The 14,418-nt window shown below is 34.2% G+C and overlaps 2 protein-coding genes and 1 pseudogene across 3 annotated transcripts; 2 read left to right on the top strand and 1 right to left on the bottom strand.

Annotated features, from left to right (window-relative positions):
- Positions 1–2,693: 2,693 nt before the first annotated feature.
- LOC145610121 (uncharacterized) lies at positions 2,694–6,315 on the top strand. The gene is made up of 2 exons (XM_081665386.1): positions 2,694–3,579; positions 5,493–6,315. The coding sequence occupies exons 1-2, from the start codon at positions 3,098–3,100 to the stop codon at positions 5,713–5,715; spliced, it is 705 nt and encodes a 234-aa protein (XP_081521512.1). The 5' UTR covers positions 2,694–3,097; the 3' UTR covers positions 5,716–6,315.
- A 657-nt stretch (positions 6,316–6,972) lies between these two features.
- LOC145610120 (uncharacterized) lies at positions 6,973–9,325 on the bottom strand. Of its 2 annotated transcripts, none has more exons than XR_014106217.1 (3): positions 9,166–9,307; positions 7,831–8,198; positions 6,973–7,506 (listed from the first exon to the last, which is right to left on the bottom strand). XR_014106217.1 is itself a non-coding variant. In XM_081665384.1 (3 exons), exons 1-3 carry the CDS (start codon positions 9,218–9,220, stop codon positions 7,166–7,168), a joined length of 747 nt encoding a protein of 248 aa, XP_081521510.1. In that variant the 5' UTR covers positions 9,221–9,325; the 3' UTR covers positions 6,973–7,165. The 2 variants fall into 2 exon arrangements, 1 of the variants encoding a protein (XP_081521510.1); XM_081665384.1 differs by having other exon boundaries at positions 7,831–8,181; positions 9,166–9,325.
- Positions 9,326–10,647: 1,322 nt separating this feature from the next.
- LOC145610111 (pentatricopeptide repeat-containing protein DOT4, chloroplastic pseudogene) lies at positions 10,648–13,609 on the top strand (annotated as a pseudogene).
- Positions 13,610–14,418: the final 809 nt, after the last annotated feature.

Genomic DNA, 14,418 nt, shown 5'->3' with positions numbered 1-14,418 from the left:
AAAACAAAGTCAACGACATCCAAATTTAAATACAAGTAATAAATAAATAAAATAACAAACACGTAATAGGTTAATATCCACAATGGATAATTACATTCCTTATGGTAGCATTGGATTGCTACATCATTATTTTCAAACTGCATTATTAAAGCTATAACCTTCACAAAATCACAATGGCTAGCTACTACTTTTTGAAAAAAAAAAAAAGCAAAAAATAAATAAATCACAAACTATTTATTCATTCAAAGTGGACAATGCTTGATTTGAAGAGCTATGTAGTTTCACCATAGTCCATAGCTACAAGCCTTGTACCTCCACAATAGTGAGCTACGAGCTTACGAGCACCAACTATTTAAAATTGTTAACAAGTACCAATTTATAACCATTTATAATCGTTCAAACTTCCCGTAAATTAACAAAATAAGTTTACTCTATTTGGAACATACAACTATCTAGTTTATAAAACTTTTTTTTTCTTTGCACGCACACGCTCACACATTATGAAACTATTGTTGGATTAATCTAAGGGCATGTTCACATTTACTGAACTGAGCTGAACTGAACTGATTGGAGCTGAACTGAACTGAATTGATTAGAGCTGAACTGAACTGAACTGAATTGAGCTGAAATGAATATTTTATGTGAGAGGGAATTTAAGAGCTGAACTGAACTGATTGGAGCTGAAGTGAACTGAACTGATTGGAGCTGAACTGAATTGAACTAAACTGAACTGAAATTAAGTAATGTGAACAGACCCTTAATGTATGTGTATTTTTACAATATTTAACTTTTGTCATTTTTGTTAATTAATGATATATAACTTCTAAGTGCCATATATAAAGAGAGCTAAAAGTGAAAATAAAGATTAACAAAAATAAATATTAATTACAAAATCTAATTGTGATCAGCCCATGATGTAGCCACTTCACATTCACATAAGGCAATTAATTGAGTAACTAGTTATTGGCCCGGGCGATGCCCCGGGTTATTATAAATTTATTACTTTAATCGATCTATATATATTTTGGCTTGTTTGTCATTGAGAGATTAAGTGGTGTTTTTTTTTTTTTTTTTTTTTTTTTTTTTTTTTTTTTTTTTTTTTAATATGATAGCTTAAGTAGTTTGTTGCTTGTATGAGTTGGTTTGATTATAAGAATAATTTTTTTTCATTAAAATAATCATAAAAATATGATAAATCAAATCTTTATAAATTTAATGTCAAAATATATACGACTCCATAATGCACAAAAATCTTTTACTCTATGATTACAATTTTATGAGTTAATGCACAAAATAAAAATGGAGTAATGTTTAATTTCTTACAAACTTTATTATTATGTAATTATTAAGGAGTTATAGTCCAATTCAAGGGAAATTGTCATGCCATGCATATGAAGAGTTTATCAATTAAATTTAATATTAATATTAATACATGAAAGTTAATGCATAGAGTTTTTCAATAATTAATGCTATGGTATGATTTGGCGACGACACATCATATGCCAAATGGCAAAATTGTTGACACATGGCAAAACATCATGTCTTGCCATGAGTTTTAATATATATATTGATGATAGTTGTTACAACGCCGATGACCAAATGCGTTTATCCAGGTGGATAAAGTTGTGGATAAATTGGGTTACTCCAATAAGCAAGTGTATTTTTTCATTACGAGCCTGTTCTGATTGGAACTGAACTGAACTGAATAGAGCTGAAATGAATTGTTTATGAGAGAAGGAAATTAGAAACTAGACTGAACTGATCTGATCTGATTGGAGATGAACTAAACTGAAATTAAGCTGAAAAGAACATGCTTTAACATGGACAACACCCAAACTCATAGTTCATGGTGTGAGTTGCAGGCTTGCAGCCGTTTAAGATCATGTTGTGAGTTGCTGTTTTAGATCATGTTGTTGGGTGCACTCAATCTATAATTGGTGCTATAATGAATTTTGGCTTAAAATTAATTTAATTAAAGTGAATTAATTTTTAAAAATAATTAATAATTCTTTTAAAGGGAAAAATGTTACTCCGTAATGCTTAAAACCTCCTAAATTAAAATATCTATTTACAGGTTATTGGGATTCGACATCCATACACCAAGTTGTGGACAGAATCACCGTTGCAACATAAATTTCTCACATGGTGGACCCACCATTTTTATTAAATAGTTCTACTATTTAAAACCTTAAAATATTTGTGGAAGATCATCAACCATAAATTACCATATGAATATTAAATATTAGCAACTCCCTTTTGATTGATGTAACAACTCAACTCACAACTCACAAGATCCATAAAACTCCTATAATTGTATTAGTTTAACTTCAAATTATATTCCATAGTTTTTTAATTACATTAATTATCTTTAAAAAGGTTTTCCTCCCTAATAATTTTTAATGAAATTTTTTGATAAATCTTGTATTCTTGTTTCATACAAATAAGAAAATAGAAGTAAAAAAACCATTAAATTTAAGCCATCTTAATTTACTATCTTAATAATTATATTTAAAATTTAAAATTAAATTTCATTTATATTAATTTTTTAAAAAAACAATATAGCTAAAAAAAAAAAAAAAAAAAAAAAAAACTTGAATCCGTGATTGGATCCATACCTTTTTCTTTTACCATTTTAGAGTATTCTTTTGATTTCTTTCTTATCCTTTCTTTTCATAAAAACTTCCATTAAAGCCCTAATAAAATATAAAAATACAACCAAATTTATTTTTTTTTACATAAATCCTAGGTCAAGGCAGAGAGTCACAAAACAGAGGAGAGAGAAACAGAGAAACTTTACATTACATTTCCAAAACAGAGTTCCTTTCAACACTTTATTCATTTTCTTTCTAAGTTTTATTGTTTTAATAATCCAATAAATCACACACAAATTTTTATTGTTATTTGTTTTAAGTTTGCTACAGTTTATGGAATTTTGGGTTTTTATAATTTAATTAAAATTAAAATGAGCTACTCTGTTTTTTTTTGGTAGAAGTTTTGCTTTTATGTAAATTGGTAATGAAAAAAATGATGGGATTTTTGAAATTTAGCGATTTAAGGTAATTTGTTTTAATTTTTTTGGTTTTGAAAATTATTAATTATGAGTCAAGAAACTGTTGTTGAGCTTCAAGAAATCGAGAAACAAAATTTAGGTTGTTCAATCAATGATGCAAGGGTTACAGAAACAGTTGTTGCAATACAAGAAACTTCACAAGATTTGAGTTGTTCACAGGAACCAGCTGGTGTAATAGTAGTTGTTGTTGACGATGTTGTCAGAAATTCTGAAAACAGATCAAGTAATCCAGGTGCGAGTTGTGCAACAGGAATAGTGAGTGAAACAAAGGTTGCAGAAAATAAAGATGAGAAAAAACCATGGGTTGTTGATGTAAAATGCGGAGATGATGAAGTTTGTGATAGTGAATTGTTGTGTAGAATTTGTCATTTGAGTTCTGAGCAACCATGGAAGTTGCCACTTTTCGCGGCGAAAACTGATCTTATCTTGCTTGGTTGTGGATGTAAAGGTGAACTCAGTGTTGCACATTTTCATTGTGCTGAAGCTTGGTTCAAGCTCAAGGGTAACAGGTGATTGCTTCTTCTCCAAATTTGTCTTTTTTTGGTATTGTTTTCATGTTTTGTACTTGAAATGTTCTTGTTTTTTTCACTTGATTTAGTATATTTGTGTTTTTAGTTTCAAATTTGACATTACAATTGATAGCATTGGTAAATCTATTTACTATGAGTATGCAACATTGGTACTGTTTTGACAATTAACTTGTGATTATTAGTAGTTGACTATTTTGCTTTGTTTTATGTGGAGTATTAGTGACCTGTATTGGGTCTATCATTACTATTTGGGGTTTGCGGCGAAAATATGTTTGGTAAAATTAATTGTTGATTGTTTGTAAAATCACATTCGAGTTTGTTTAGTGTTTGAGTTTGAGCTTCAACTTTTGATGTTTGTAAATGACTAACAAGTTGTCACTTTGATGGACTTTGAGAGTAACATACAAGATTAAGGTATGTAGCTTTATTGATACTACTAATGCAAGTTGAAGTGTTTAGTCAACACAATTGATGCTCCATAGATTAATTTAAACTATATTTCTGGCTTTTCATCTCACATTTGAGTATTTGACTAGGCCTGTTCATATTTACTGGGCCGGGCCGAGCCGAGCCGAGCCGAGCTGAACTGATTGGAGCTGAACTGAACTGAACTGAAGTGAAATTAAGTAAATGTGAACAGGCCCTAATTGCAAATGATCAATATAAGATTTGCCCATCACTTTTTCATTAGATCTAAAATTCTAGATGCACCTTTTACTTTTTGTATCTATATAAACTTATTAGTCAAAAAGTATGGAATTTGAAGATAACATGATTCTTCCTAAGTCATATTCATAATGTACCTGAAATTAGACAATTTCATTTAACATTTTGACCTAACTAGGATCTAAATTATATCGAATGACTCATCACTTGAATAGGATCCAAACCAAATTAGCCGTGAACCAAACTTTGAACCCGGTCTAAACAACTAGTGTGCATCTCTATTTGAAGATATACATACACTTTCACATACCTAAACTTTATGCTATCAAAGAATATAGTGTTGGAAAAGACGTGTTTAAGGTTTATCCTTACGAAACCTTTGAAAGCATGTCAATAGTCTGTTCTAGACGGGGACGTCGTAGATTTATCTAGAATAACTCATTACTTGTTTTTTGCTTATTAAGTAGGCTTTATTTGGACTTTAAAGTCAACATAGTAAAAAAAAAGGTTGATAGTCCATATAAATTAAAGGTTGCATATGAAAGCAGGAAAACTGTGAACATGTAGTAGATGAAATGATTAAATGACATCCCTTTTATCACAAAGTTGTTGCTTTGCTTTCTCATGAATAGATGTGTGTTCTGTGTTTGAAAAGTATTGGAAGTTCCACTTGCATACCTCTTTGTATAAGCAACTTATCACGCTTGTATGAGTATTATGTTGCGTAACAACTTCGGAATTCTTAAAAGTTGATCAACCACACAACAGAAATGTAGTTTTCATGAGAAAAGTTACCTTTCTATCTTTGGTCTTAATACACTGAAAGTAGTAGTTCCAAAGTATCTGCCTACAACAAAAAAGGTTACCTTCTCTGCCCTCCACCCTCGATATGTTGTGTCGTATTACAAGTACAATATTACAGTATTACAGCCTGATGACCTTCAGTTATACTCTAAGGCCAGATACAAGGCATACCAACACTTGGTTTTTGCTTGTGTTGAGGGTTGGGATAATATTACATTTGTTAATGACTTTTATAAGTAATTATACGTTTCAAAGATGAAAATAGTCATATATTTTGAAAATAGAATCGATGTAACATTTTTGTGTACAGTTTGCATTACCAATGTACCCTTTCTGTATATCTTTGCCCTTCTTGAGCTAGAGAGAGCTACTGAACTTGTTGAGACTTAATTTTCTTTTGAGATGCCTTTGTCATTGTATAGGATTTGCGAAATATGTGGGGAGATGGCAAACAATGTACGAGGGGTGGGGAATGAGAGCTTCATGGAGGAGTGGAAAGACAGCAGAATAAATGCTAATGCAGCCGATTCATCAAACAGGGGTGCAGAAGGATGCTGGCAAGGACAACCATTGTGTAACTTCCTCATGGCCTGCTTGGTTATTGCGTTTGTTGTACCATGGTTTTTCCGCATTAATATGTTCTGAGTATGTACATTGTTTCTTCTTCTTAACACAATAATTTCTTCCTTCCTAGCCGACTAATGGCTAAGATTTTGGTGAAGGAACGTGGTGAAGTATTGGGACAACAATTCACACACACATTTTTACTTTTGAGATCTGAGAGTTCAAGCTAAGCATATATTAAGATTAAGATCTTTGTAGTGGGCAATTTGGATTTATAAACAACAGCAGGTTGTGATTTTAACTGTATAGTGGTACATATGGTATTATTCGAACCCGTGATTGGGGTTACTCTAAAGTGTTCATCGTATCATCATGAATATACATGCTTGATTGAGATGTGAATATGGTTGCACCCAATGTCTTAAGAACTTGATCTAGTATACTGCATGACTCTGGGCTCGCGACCTCACATCAGGAGCCATGCAACTTTCCTGCACAAAGTGACTTGTTCCTTACTCTTTCTTAATCGACAGAATTACTACTTTATACCTGTTTACAGTCAAGGGATAAAGCCATTGTATATATGAAATGTGATGAAAGATCAACAAACGCTTGTACACTTGTATTCTTGCATAACTCCCAACAGTTCTTTGTAAGAGTATTAATTCTGTAAAAAGAATTCTTGTCAATTGCATTCACATTGTCTTTTCTTTGTATCCTAAAGTAGTATTAGGATATATTATTATTTCATGTAGAAGATTACAATAAACTCTTACAAACGTGATACTCATAAAAATAAGTTCTAGTAGGGGTCAATAAAGGCTACTCAAGTTCAATTTACAATTAAAACGAGTTTATATAATGTTACTCAAGTTCAAAATCAGCTAATAACAAGATTTACTCTGTTTAGTCTCTAAACACACCGCTTAGTTTTTGGAGTTACAAGATTCAACAAGCTGGTAGGTTCAAAGAAGTAAAAATCAGGTGAATTGACACACCTTAAGACCTTAAGTCTTTGCTTGACCAATCTGTTTTCGCTGCATACACTCGTACTTTGTACATGACATAATATTCATCACTCGATAATTGATTGACCTTAAATGTTATCTACAATAGACTTTCCGGGACAATGGCATGTCTTATGTTGGACTCTGATCCGAAGGCCTGCAGTTTCTAATGGTCTCAGATCCAAATAAGCAAAACATCGATCAACAGTGATTGAGTCGACAATTAATAACAACCCTGCATATGAGCTATATGATAGTTTGGAAGATACTTCTGAGTATGATATATTGATATATGTTTATCAGCCTTTACTGTTACTTCTGAACACCAAGAGACACAATAACCAATTATTATACCAACAAATGAGCATAATTACAAGAATACACTTTCAAATAGAAAGAAATTAGTACAAACGAAAGCCAATATTTCGAGCAACAAAATTTTGTTGCATGACAATGAGGTTGTATAAACAGAACCAGAGAAAGCTAGATAGAAACCAAGATTGATATTTGTTGATCAGCATCAATCATAAAAGACTCTTTAGCAGTTCTACAAGATCACTCTTCTTTAGTTTGGAATAACCTCTGATACCCCGTTCTTTGGCGAGCTCTTTGAGTTCACTGAGCTTCATTCCTTCAACCTTTAAAGACTCTCCGTCAGATTCTGAGCTTGACTCCTCTTTATTAGTCAACTGAATTTTATTGCTTTGAAATGCTGTTGTCAATGGAATTGGAGACTTCTTCACGAAGTTGGAAGGTGGACGAGTAAACTTTGTAGGAGGAGGTTCTGGGACAGATATTGATTTCTCCTCACTAGTTTGTTCCTTGCGATTGGAATCTTCACTATGCTTCATTTCTGAAATCTCAACTGCCAAAAGGAGAGGATTTTGAAACTCACAGGTTAGCATATCTACATAGCTTGACTATTGAAGAAAACAAGTTCTTATTTCAAGTTTTCGCTGTTGGCTTAGCAGATTGATAAGGTCTAACTTTGTAAGAATCTGATCTATCATAAACCGATTCAATCCAATATTTCTAGAGTAGGCTATGATAATCAAAATAACATACGAGAAAAGCATTCTGCAGATATACCGGCAATATTATGTTACTGTGTACCATTACATGCGATTCCATGTGAATACTTGCATACCTATTTAGTAGTGAAAAGAGGCTGAGATGACTACTAATTCACCTTTTGTTTCCCTGGTTGATTGCTGAAGAAATTCCAAAACTGAGGTTTCAACAGAAGAATCATCATCAATTGCTTGGGTACTCTTGCTATAATTCCCACTTCCTGATTCTTCTTCAGAGATTTCTATCTGTATGCGTTGAAACAACGCTATTAATCTTTCCCTTCTGGAGGACTTGCCGTCAGATGTTATATGTACGCTAAACTCGTCCTCTTCAAATGATCTTCCTAAAAAACTTTTCCTCAAGGAATGACTACCTCCCCAATTACTTGTGTAAGCTCTGGTGCTTGAGTTTTTATTGTGAAATGAAAGCGTTTTGAAAGATGCAACAGGCAGTAATCTGCATACAGTCTCTGCCAAATATAACAAGCTGCATCAAAACATGACGACTCAGTTTTCAGTCCCAAATACACGTACATTATTGAACCACAACCACAATCAAAATTTGCAGCCTCTACAGTCTAACACAGAATTGCAAGCACAATCAGTCTAATAATATAAATGATAAAAAACACGGAAGTCGGAACTCATCTATATAATCATCTCTGATGTAATTTGCAATACCTTCTTGTGTTCTTTAACATAGCTTTCAAGTGAATCATGGTTCAATTTCATCATTTCACCCTTAAAAGAAATACTCCATTCTGGTCTGGCGAAGGGGTATCAGTAGCATTTGGTTTTGACAAGAGTGCTAAAATCAGGGTTTTGCATAGTTCAAAACTGGACTAAAACCGGTTTGATCAATCGGGTACCACTTCCAAATACCTTAACCAACTAAACTAGTCGACATTTACAAATTTTAAACATATTAGAACTTATTTTCCAATTAGATCAATGATATGACAATTGAGTTAAATAGCCTTAAAGTTTTAGTACTCAAAATACAAATTATTTTTTGTTGGGCATTATTATGTTCTAGAGGATACAAATTACAATCAAGATTAAAATCCAAAAGAACATCACTTTCTACTACCATGATTCAAATTTAAATGCTACCACTTAAAACCATCTTTTTGAAAATAAATCTTTAGAATTACTCCTTAATCTCCTACTAAATAATTCAAATTTCTTCTCAATTAAGGGGCAACGTGATGACTAATTACTCACTCCATCACAATTTCATGGTCAAGTTACTAGTTCAAATTACACTATCATCGTGATTACTACTTGTATTAATTTCGGATGAAGGGAGTAATATGCACTAAAATAATTGTCTTTAATTGACAAATAACATTCAATTTAGATTCACAACGATGAAATATTACAAATTAAATACGAAAGAAAAAGAAGAGACAAGAATCACAAGATTGAAATAGAGATAGAGAAGAGGTTAATACCTCCCAGCAACAAGGAAGTGGGATTGTTGAGGACAGAAGGAGCAATTGCCTCCATTCTCAGCGGATGAGATTTTCCACTGCCTGTAAGCCTCAATCCTTCAACTTGTTTATATGTGACCAAAATATTTTACAAATTTTTTTTTTATTTAAAATTTATTTCAAATTTTTGTGAAGTTTTATACTTTGTATTTTGTACTACTAGTCGTCTAGTCTACTAGTATACAAGTATATAAAACCGAATATGAACAAGTGAATAACACATTTAGAGGGCGTTTGGCAAGTGGGAATTGAGGGTGGGATTGGGAGTATTAATCCCAACCTACGGTAATTCCCATGTTTGGTTCATGGGAATGGGAAAATAAAGGGGAAGGGGAATGGGAATAAAATGTTTCTATTCCCGTCATTCTATTACCTAGGGGGGAGTAGGTAATAGAGATGGGAATTGGAAACAAGTAATGAATTGACTAAAATGCCATTAATGAAATAGAATGGAATAATTTTTACAAGGGTGTTTTCGTAATTGTAAAATGTAATTTCCCCTCTATTCCCATCTCTTTCCCAAACAAGGCTTTGGACATATTTTATGAATTCCCACCTTCTAACTCCCATTCCCATTCCCATCCTATAATCCCCAAATTCCCATTCCCACTTGCCAAACGCCCCGTTAACATACTACATTGAAGGTGATAATCTATTAGTCATCAACTCAATAAAAGGAATTTAGGCAGTACCTTGGCAGATTGAACATATTATCGAAGACACTCGTTATCTTCTTTCTCAGTTTTGCAATTGGAGTATCTATCACATCTACCGAGAGGCAAATCGCGCAGCGGATTGGATAGCTAATGTTGGCCATTTAGTGTGTAGTAGTATGTATATTAATGTTTGTAATAACTTTAGTTTGTTTTCTATTCTTTCTTCTGATACAATAGGAATAACCCTCGTGAGGAGGGTTTCCTGATGTTTATTTCTTCTTACCTTCTCAAAAAAAAAAAAAAAAAAAAAAAAAAATATAGTCTACGGAGTAGAAGGTACAAAACTGTTAGTTTGATTGGGAGCCCCTTAACCAGGGTCTAACCAACCCAATAAAGTGGAGAAAATACAAGTGTATCTTCATGATAAAAAAAAAAAAACGTTAATTTAGTAACATTTTTGTAAATAAATAAAAAACTTTCATTAAATGTGGCCGTCACTAATGTTGATTTATTTACAGAAATGTCATACCAACTGGGATTTTATGTTGATGTATGTACAGAATCGCTAATAAATAAACGTTGTTTTGTTAATCATGAAGATAATCCAGAACTCCCTTAAAAAAGAGGAAAGTTCCGTACAATAATGCGAGACACTTCACTTGTAGTCTCAATTGGGGAAAGCGTTGTGGCCCTTGCCCTTGTGGCCTTGTGGGCAGAGAACATTAACAACTCCTCTCTCTTACTACTTCCACTTTAATTATTTTTCCCCTAGTATTATTTGCACACTATAAAAGTATAAAGTTGCTCAAATTACAATATTGAGTTCAACACTCAACTAACAAACTTTCAATTTCCTCACCTTTTCCCGCCATCATTATCCGCCATGTCAACCATGGCAAACACCTTGTGGATTTCTCTTCTTCCTCATCAAAATCAAAGACAAAATACCCTCAATCATATTAACAACCATAACTTATTCTCCAAACCCATTTCAATTACCACTCCAAAATCATCAAATTCCATCTTATCAACAACCCCTGTCAAAACCTCTGTTGTGCTGAACAAATCAATGTCAACTGAACTGGCCGATTGCAATCAAAAAATTCGACATTTTTGCGAAGCAGGAAAGCTTTCAGAAGCTGTAGATTTGCTCTGTAGTTCACCAGCATCGGAATTGGAATTGGGTACTTATTGTTTAGTCGTTCAACGTTGTGCTGAGCAAAAATCATTGCGTCAGGGTCGTCGAGTTCATTCAGTCATTTCGTCGAACAGTTGGCAGGCAGACAGTGTTTTGGGTGCAAAATTAGTGTTTATGTATGTAACTTGTGGAGATTTAGTAGAGGGTAGGAAAATCTTTGATGAAATTGCCAATGAGAAAGTTTACTTGTGGAATATTTTGATCAAGGAGTATACGAAAGCCGGCGAGTTTAAGGAAGGTGTATATTTGTATAACAAGATGAAGGGGTTCGTTGTTGAGCCTGATTCATATACATTTTCTAGTGTTTTAAAGTGTTTTTCTGGATTAGGGTTTTTGGAGGAAGGTGAAAAGGCTCATGGGTGTTTGTTAAAATTGCATTTAGGTGGTCATACTGTGGTGGTGAACTCGCTTATTAGTTTTTATTTCAAGTTTGGGAGGGCTGAGAGTGCGCAGAAGCTGTTTGATGAATTGCTTGACCGAGATGTTGTAACATGGAATTCTATGATTAGTGGGTATGCGTCGAATGGATGTCCTTGGAAGGCGATTGAGGTCTTTCAGCAAATGATTTGTGCTGATGCATTGCCTAACTCAACGACGGTGATTTGTGTTCTTGCAGCTTGTGCAGATATTGCTCTTCTTAGGTTTGGTAAAATGCTTCATGGTTATGCAGTGAAAACTGGGTTCCATCAGGATCTGACTTTTAACAATACATTACTTGATATGTATTCAAAGTGTGGCTATTTAGATTGTGCTATTAGAGTGTTTGAAAATATGGGTGATCGAAATATTGTGTCATGGACTTCCATGATGGGTACATATGCACGAGAAGGTCGTTCTGATGCTGCTGTGAAGTTGTTTCATGAAGTGAAAAACAAGGGTATTAGACCTGATACATTTGCTATGACTACTGTGTTAAATGCTTGTGCATCGAGTGGATCGTTGGATGATGGGAAGGAGGCACATGATTATATCAAAAAGCACAATATGCAGTCAGATATATCAGTCGGTAATGCTCTGATGAATATGTACATAAAATGTGGAAGCATGGAGGATGCAGAATTAGTATTCAGTCAGTTGCCTGTAGTTGACACAATATCCTGGAATACTATGATTGGTGGTTACTCGAAGAATGGCTTTTTCAATGAAGCTCTGAGTCTATTTCTTCAAATGCAACGTGAATTGAAACCCGATGGTATAACCATATCTTGCATATTGCGTGCTTTTGCAAGCCTAGCTGACTTGGAAAGGGGTAAACAAATCCATGCTTATGTGCTCAGAAATGGGCATTTTCCTGAGCAATATGTTGCTAATGCACTTGTTGACATGTATGTGAAGTGTGGGCGTCTAGCCTTTGCAAGATTAGCATTTGATATGATTCTTAGCAAGGACTTGATCTCATGGACTATAATGATTGCCGGATATTGTATTCATGGACTTGGTAGTGAAGCTTGTTTCGCCTTTAATGAGATGAGAAGTGAAGGGATTGAACCTGATGAGAATTGCTTCACATCTATACTATATGCCTGTGTTCACTCGGCATTGCTTGATGAAGGAAAGAGATTTTACCTTATAATGGCAAAGGAATGTAAAATTGAGCCCAAGCTGGAGCATTACATTTGCATGGTTAATCTCCTTGCTAATGCTGGTAGGTTGACAGAAGCATATAAATTCATCGAAAGTATGCCACTGAAGCCTGAAGCTGCTGTTTGGGGGGCTTTACTTCAAGGTTGCAGAGTACACAATAATGTCAAACTCGCAGAGAAGGTGGCTGAACATATCTTTGAGCTTGAACCAGATAACGGTGCATACTATGTGGTTGAAAATATTTACGAAGATGCCAAAATATGGGAGAAGGTTGAATGGTTAAAGAACAGAATTAGCCATCTTGGACTAAAAAAGAATAAGGTTTGCAGCTGGATTGTAGTTAAGGAGAAGGTTCAAATCTTTTTGGCAGGAAATCCTGTTGCACACCCAGAGTTCAAAAAGATTGACACGTTCTTAAAAAAACTAAGAACTATGATGAAGAACAAAGATTTCTCCAAAACAGCAAAATATACATTGAGTAATGCAGAGGAAGTGAAGAAGGAAGTATCTCTTTGTGGACACAGTGAAATGTCAGCTGCGGCCTTTGGAGTGTTGAATTTGGAACCAGGGAAGACCATACGTGTCACAAAGAACTCAAAAGTCTGCCGCGAATGCCATGAAACAGCTAAGTTCATGTCAAAGGCCTGTCGTAGAGAAATTCTCTTAAGAGATTCTCTGCGTTTCCACCATTTCAAGGATGCGCGTTGTTCTTGTAAGGGTTAATGACAAGGAGACTATATTAGAAAATTCTCAACTTATAAAAAATGCCTACAGAGCTCTTTGTTCTACGAGCCGCTGATCAATGTAGAATCTAGAGTACAGGAGTCAGCAATGTAGTTAAACCAGGGCTAACCGCTAACGGCACTGTCCTTTGTATGTAATGCCGGATTATTTTCTCTTTATTTTTTCTTAACATCCCCGGATATCTGAACTCTCAGCGTAATACATTAATATTAGTATCAGCCTACATTGATCAGCATTCAGGAGTCTTCAATGATACAACTAAAAACGTGCAACAGCTGCAATTTGTCTGCACATACTTGGAAATAATCTTCCGAGGAATTATTTGGCAGAGAAGCCGTTATATAAAAAGGTGTAATTTGTCTTCTGCAGCAATATTATTGTTTAGAGGCTAATAACTGATAGCCTGGCCTTGCTGTCTGAGATGTAGGATCACATGAATCTCTTCTTGGTAAGTGATTAGTCATGTTGATAACTCTGTTTTTTAGTGGATATAATTCATTTGAGTTGTTTCATTAGTTGACAAGTTTAAGACGGCAAATTGGTTATGGATGCCACAGCCCTGTCACATGCGAGTTTTTTTACGGAGTATATTATTGCTTCTTTAACGACCTTTTGATAATTAGGGTCTGTTCTCATTGACTGAACTCAGCCCAACCGAACTAAACTGAACTGAACTCATCTGAACTGAACTGAAATGAATATTTTATAAGAAAAGAAAATTAGGAACTGAACTGAGCTGAGCTGAACTGAACTCAACTGAGCTGAATTGAACTGAATTTCAACATAAGAGAACAGGCCCTTACTCAATAACATACACATATCAGTAGAAATTTATATCATACACTTGAAAGCACCGAATGAACATGATTATATACCATCTTTGCATTCAAAGCTGTCAAAACGAATTTGACAGGAGAACGACTCGACTAAACCCAAGGAGAACATACCACAGTTGACGAAACCTAATCGACACACCGATTTAACAGCTCTATTTGCAACTTGGCCTTGCAAGTCCTCAGGAGAGAATAAAGG

Source organism: Chenopodium album, chromosome 24 (genome assembly GCF_948465745.1).
Source record: "Chenopodium album chromosome 24, dcCheAlbu1.1, whole genome shotgun sequence".
NCBI classification, from domain to species: Eukaryota; Viridiplantae; Streptophyta; class Magnoliopsida; order Caryophyllales; family Amaranthaceae; genus Chenopodium; species Chenopodium album.
This window is presented reverse-complemented; position numbering and strand designations above follow the sequence as displayed.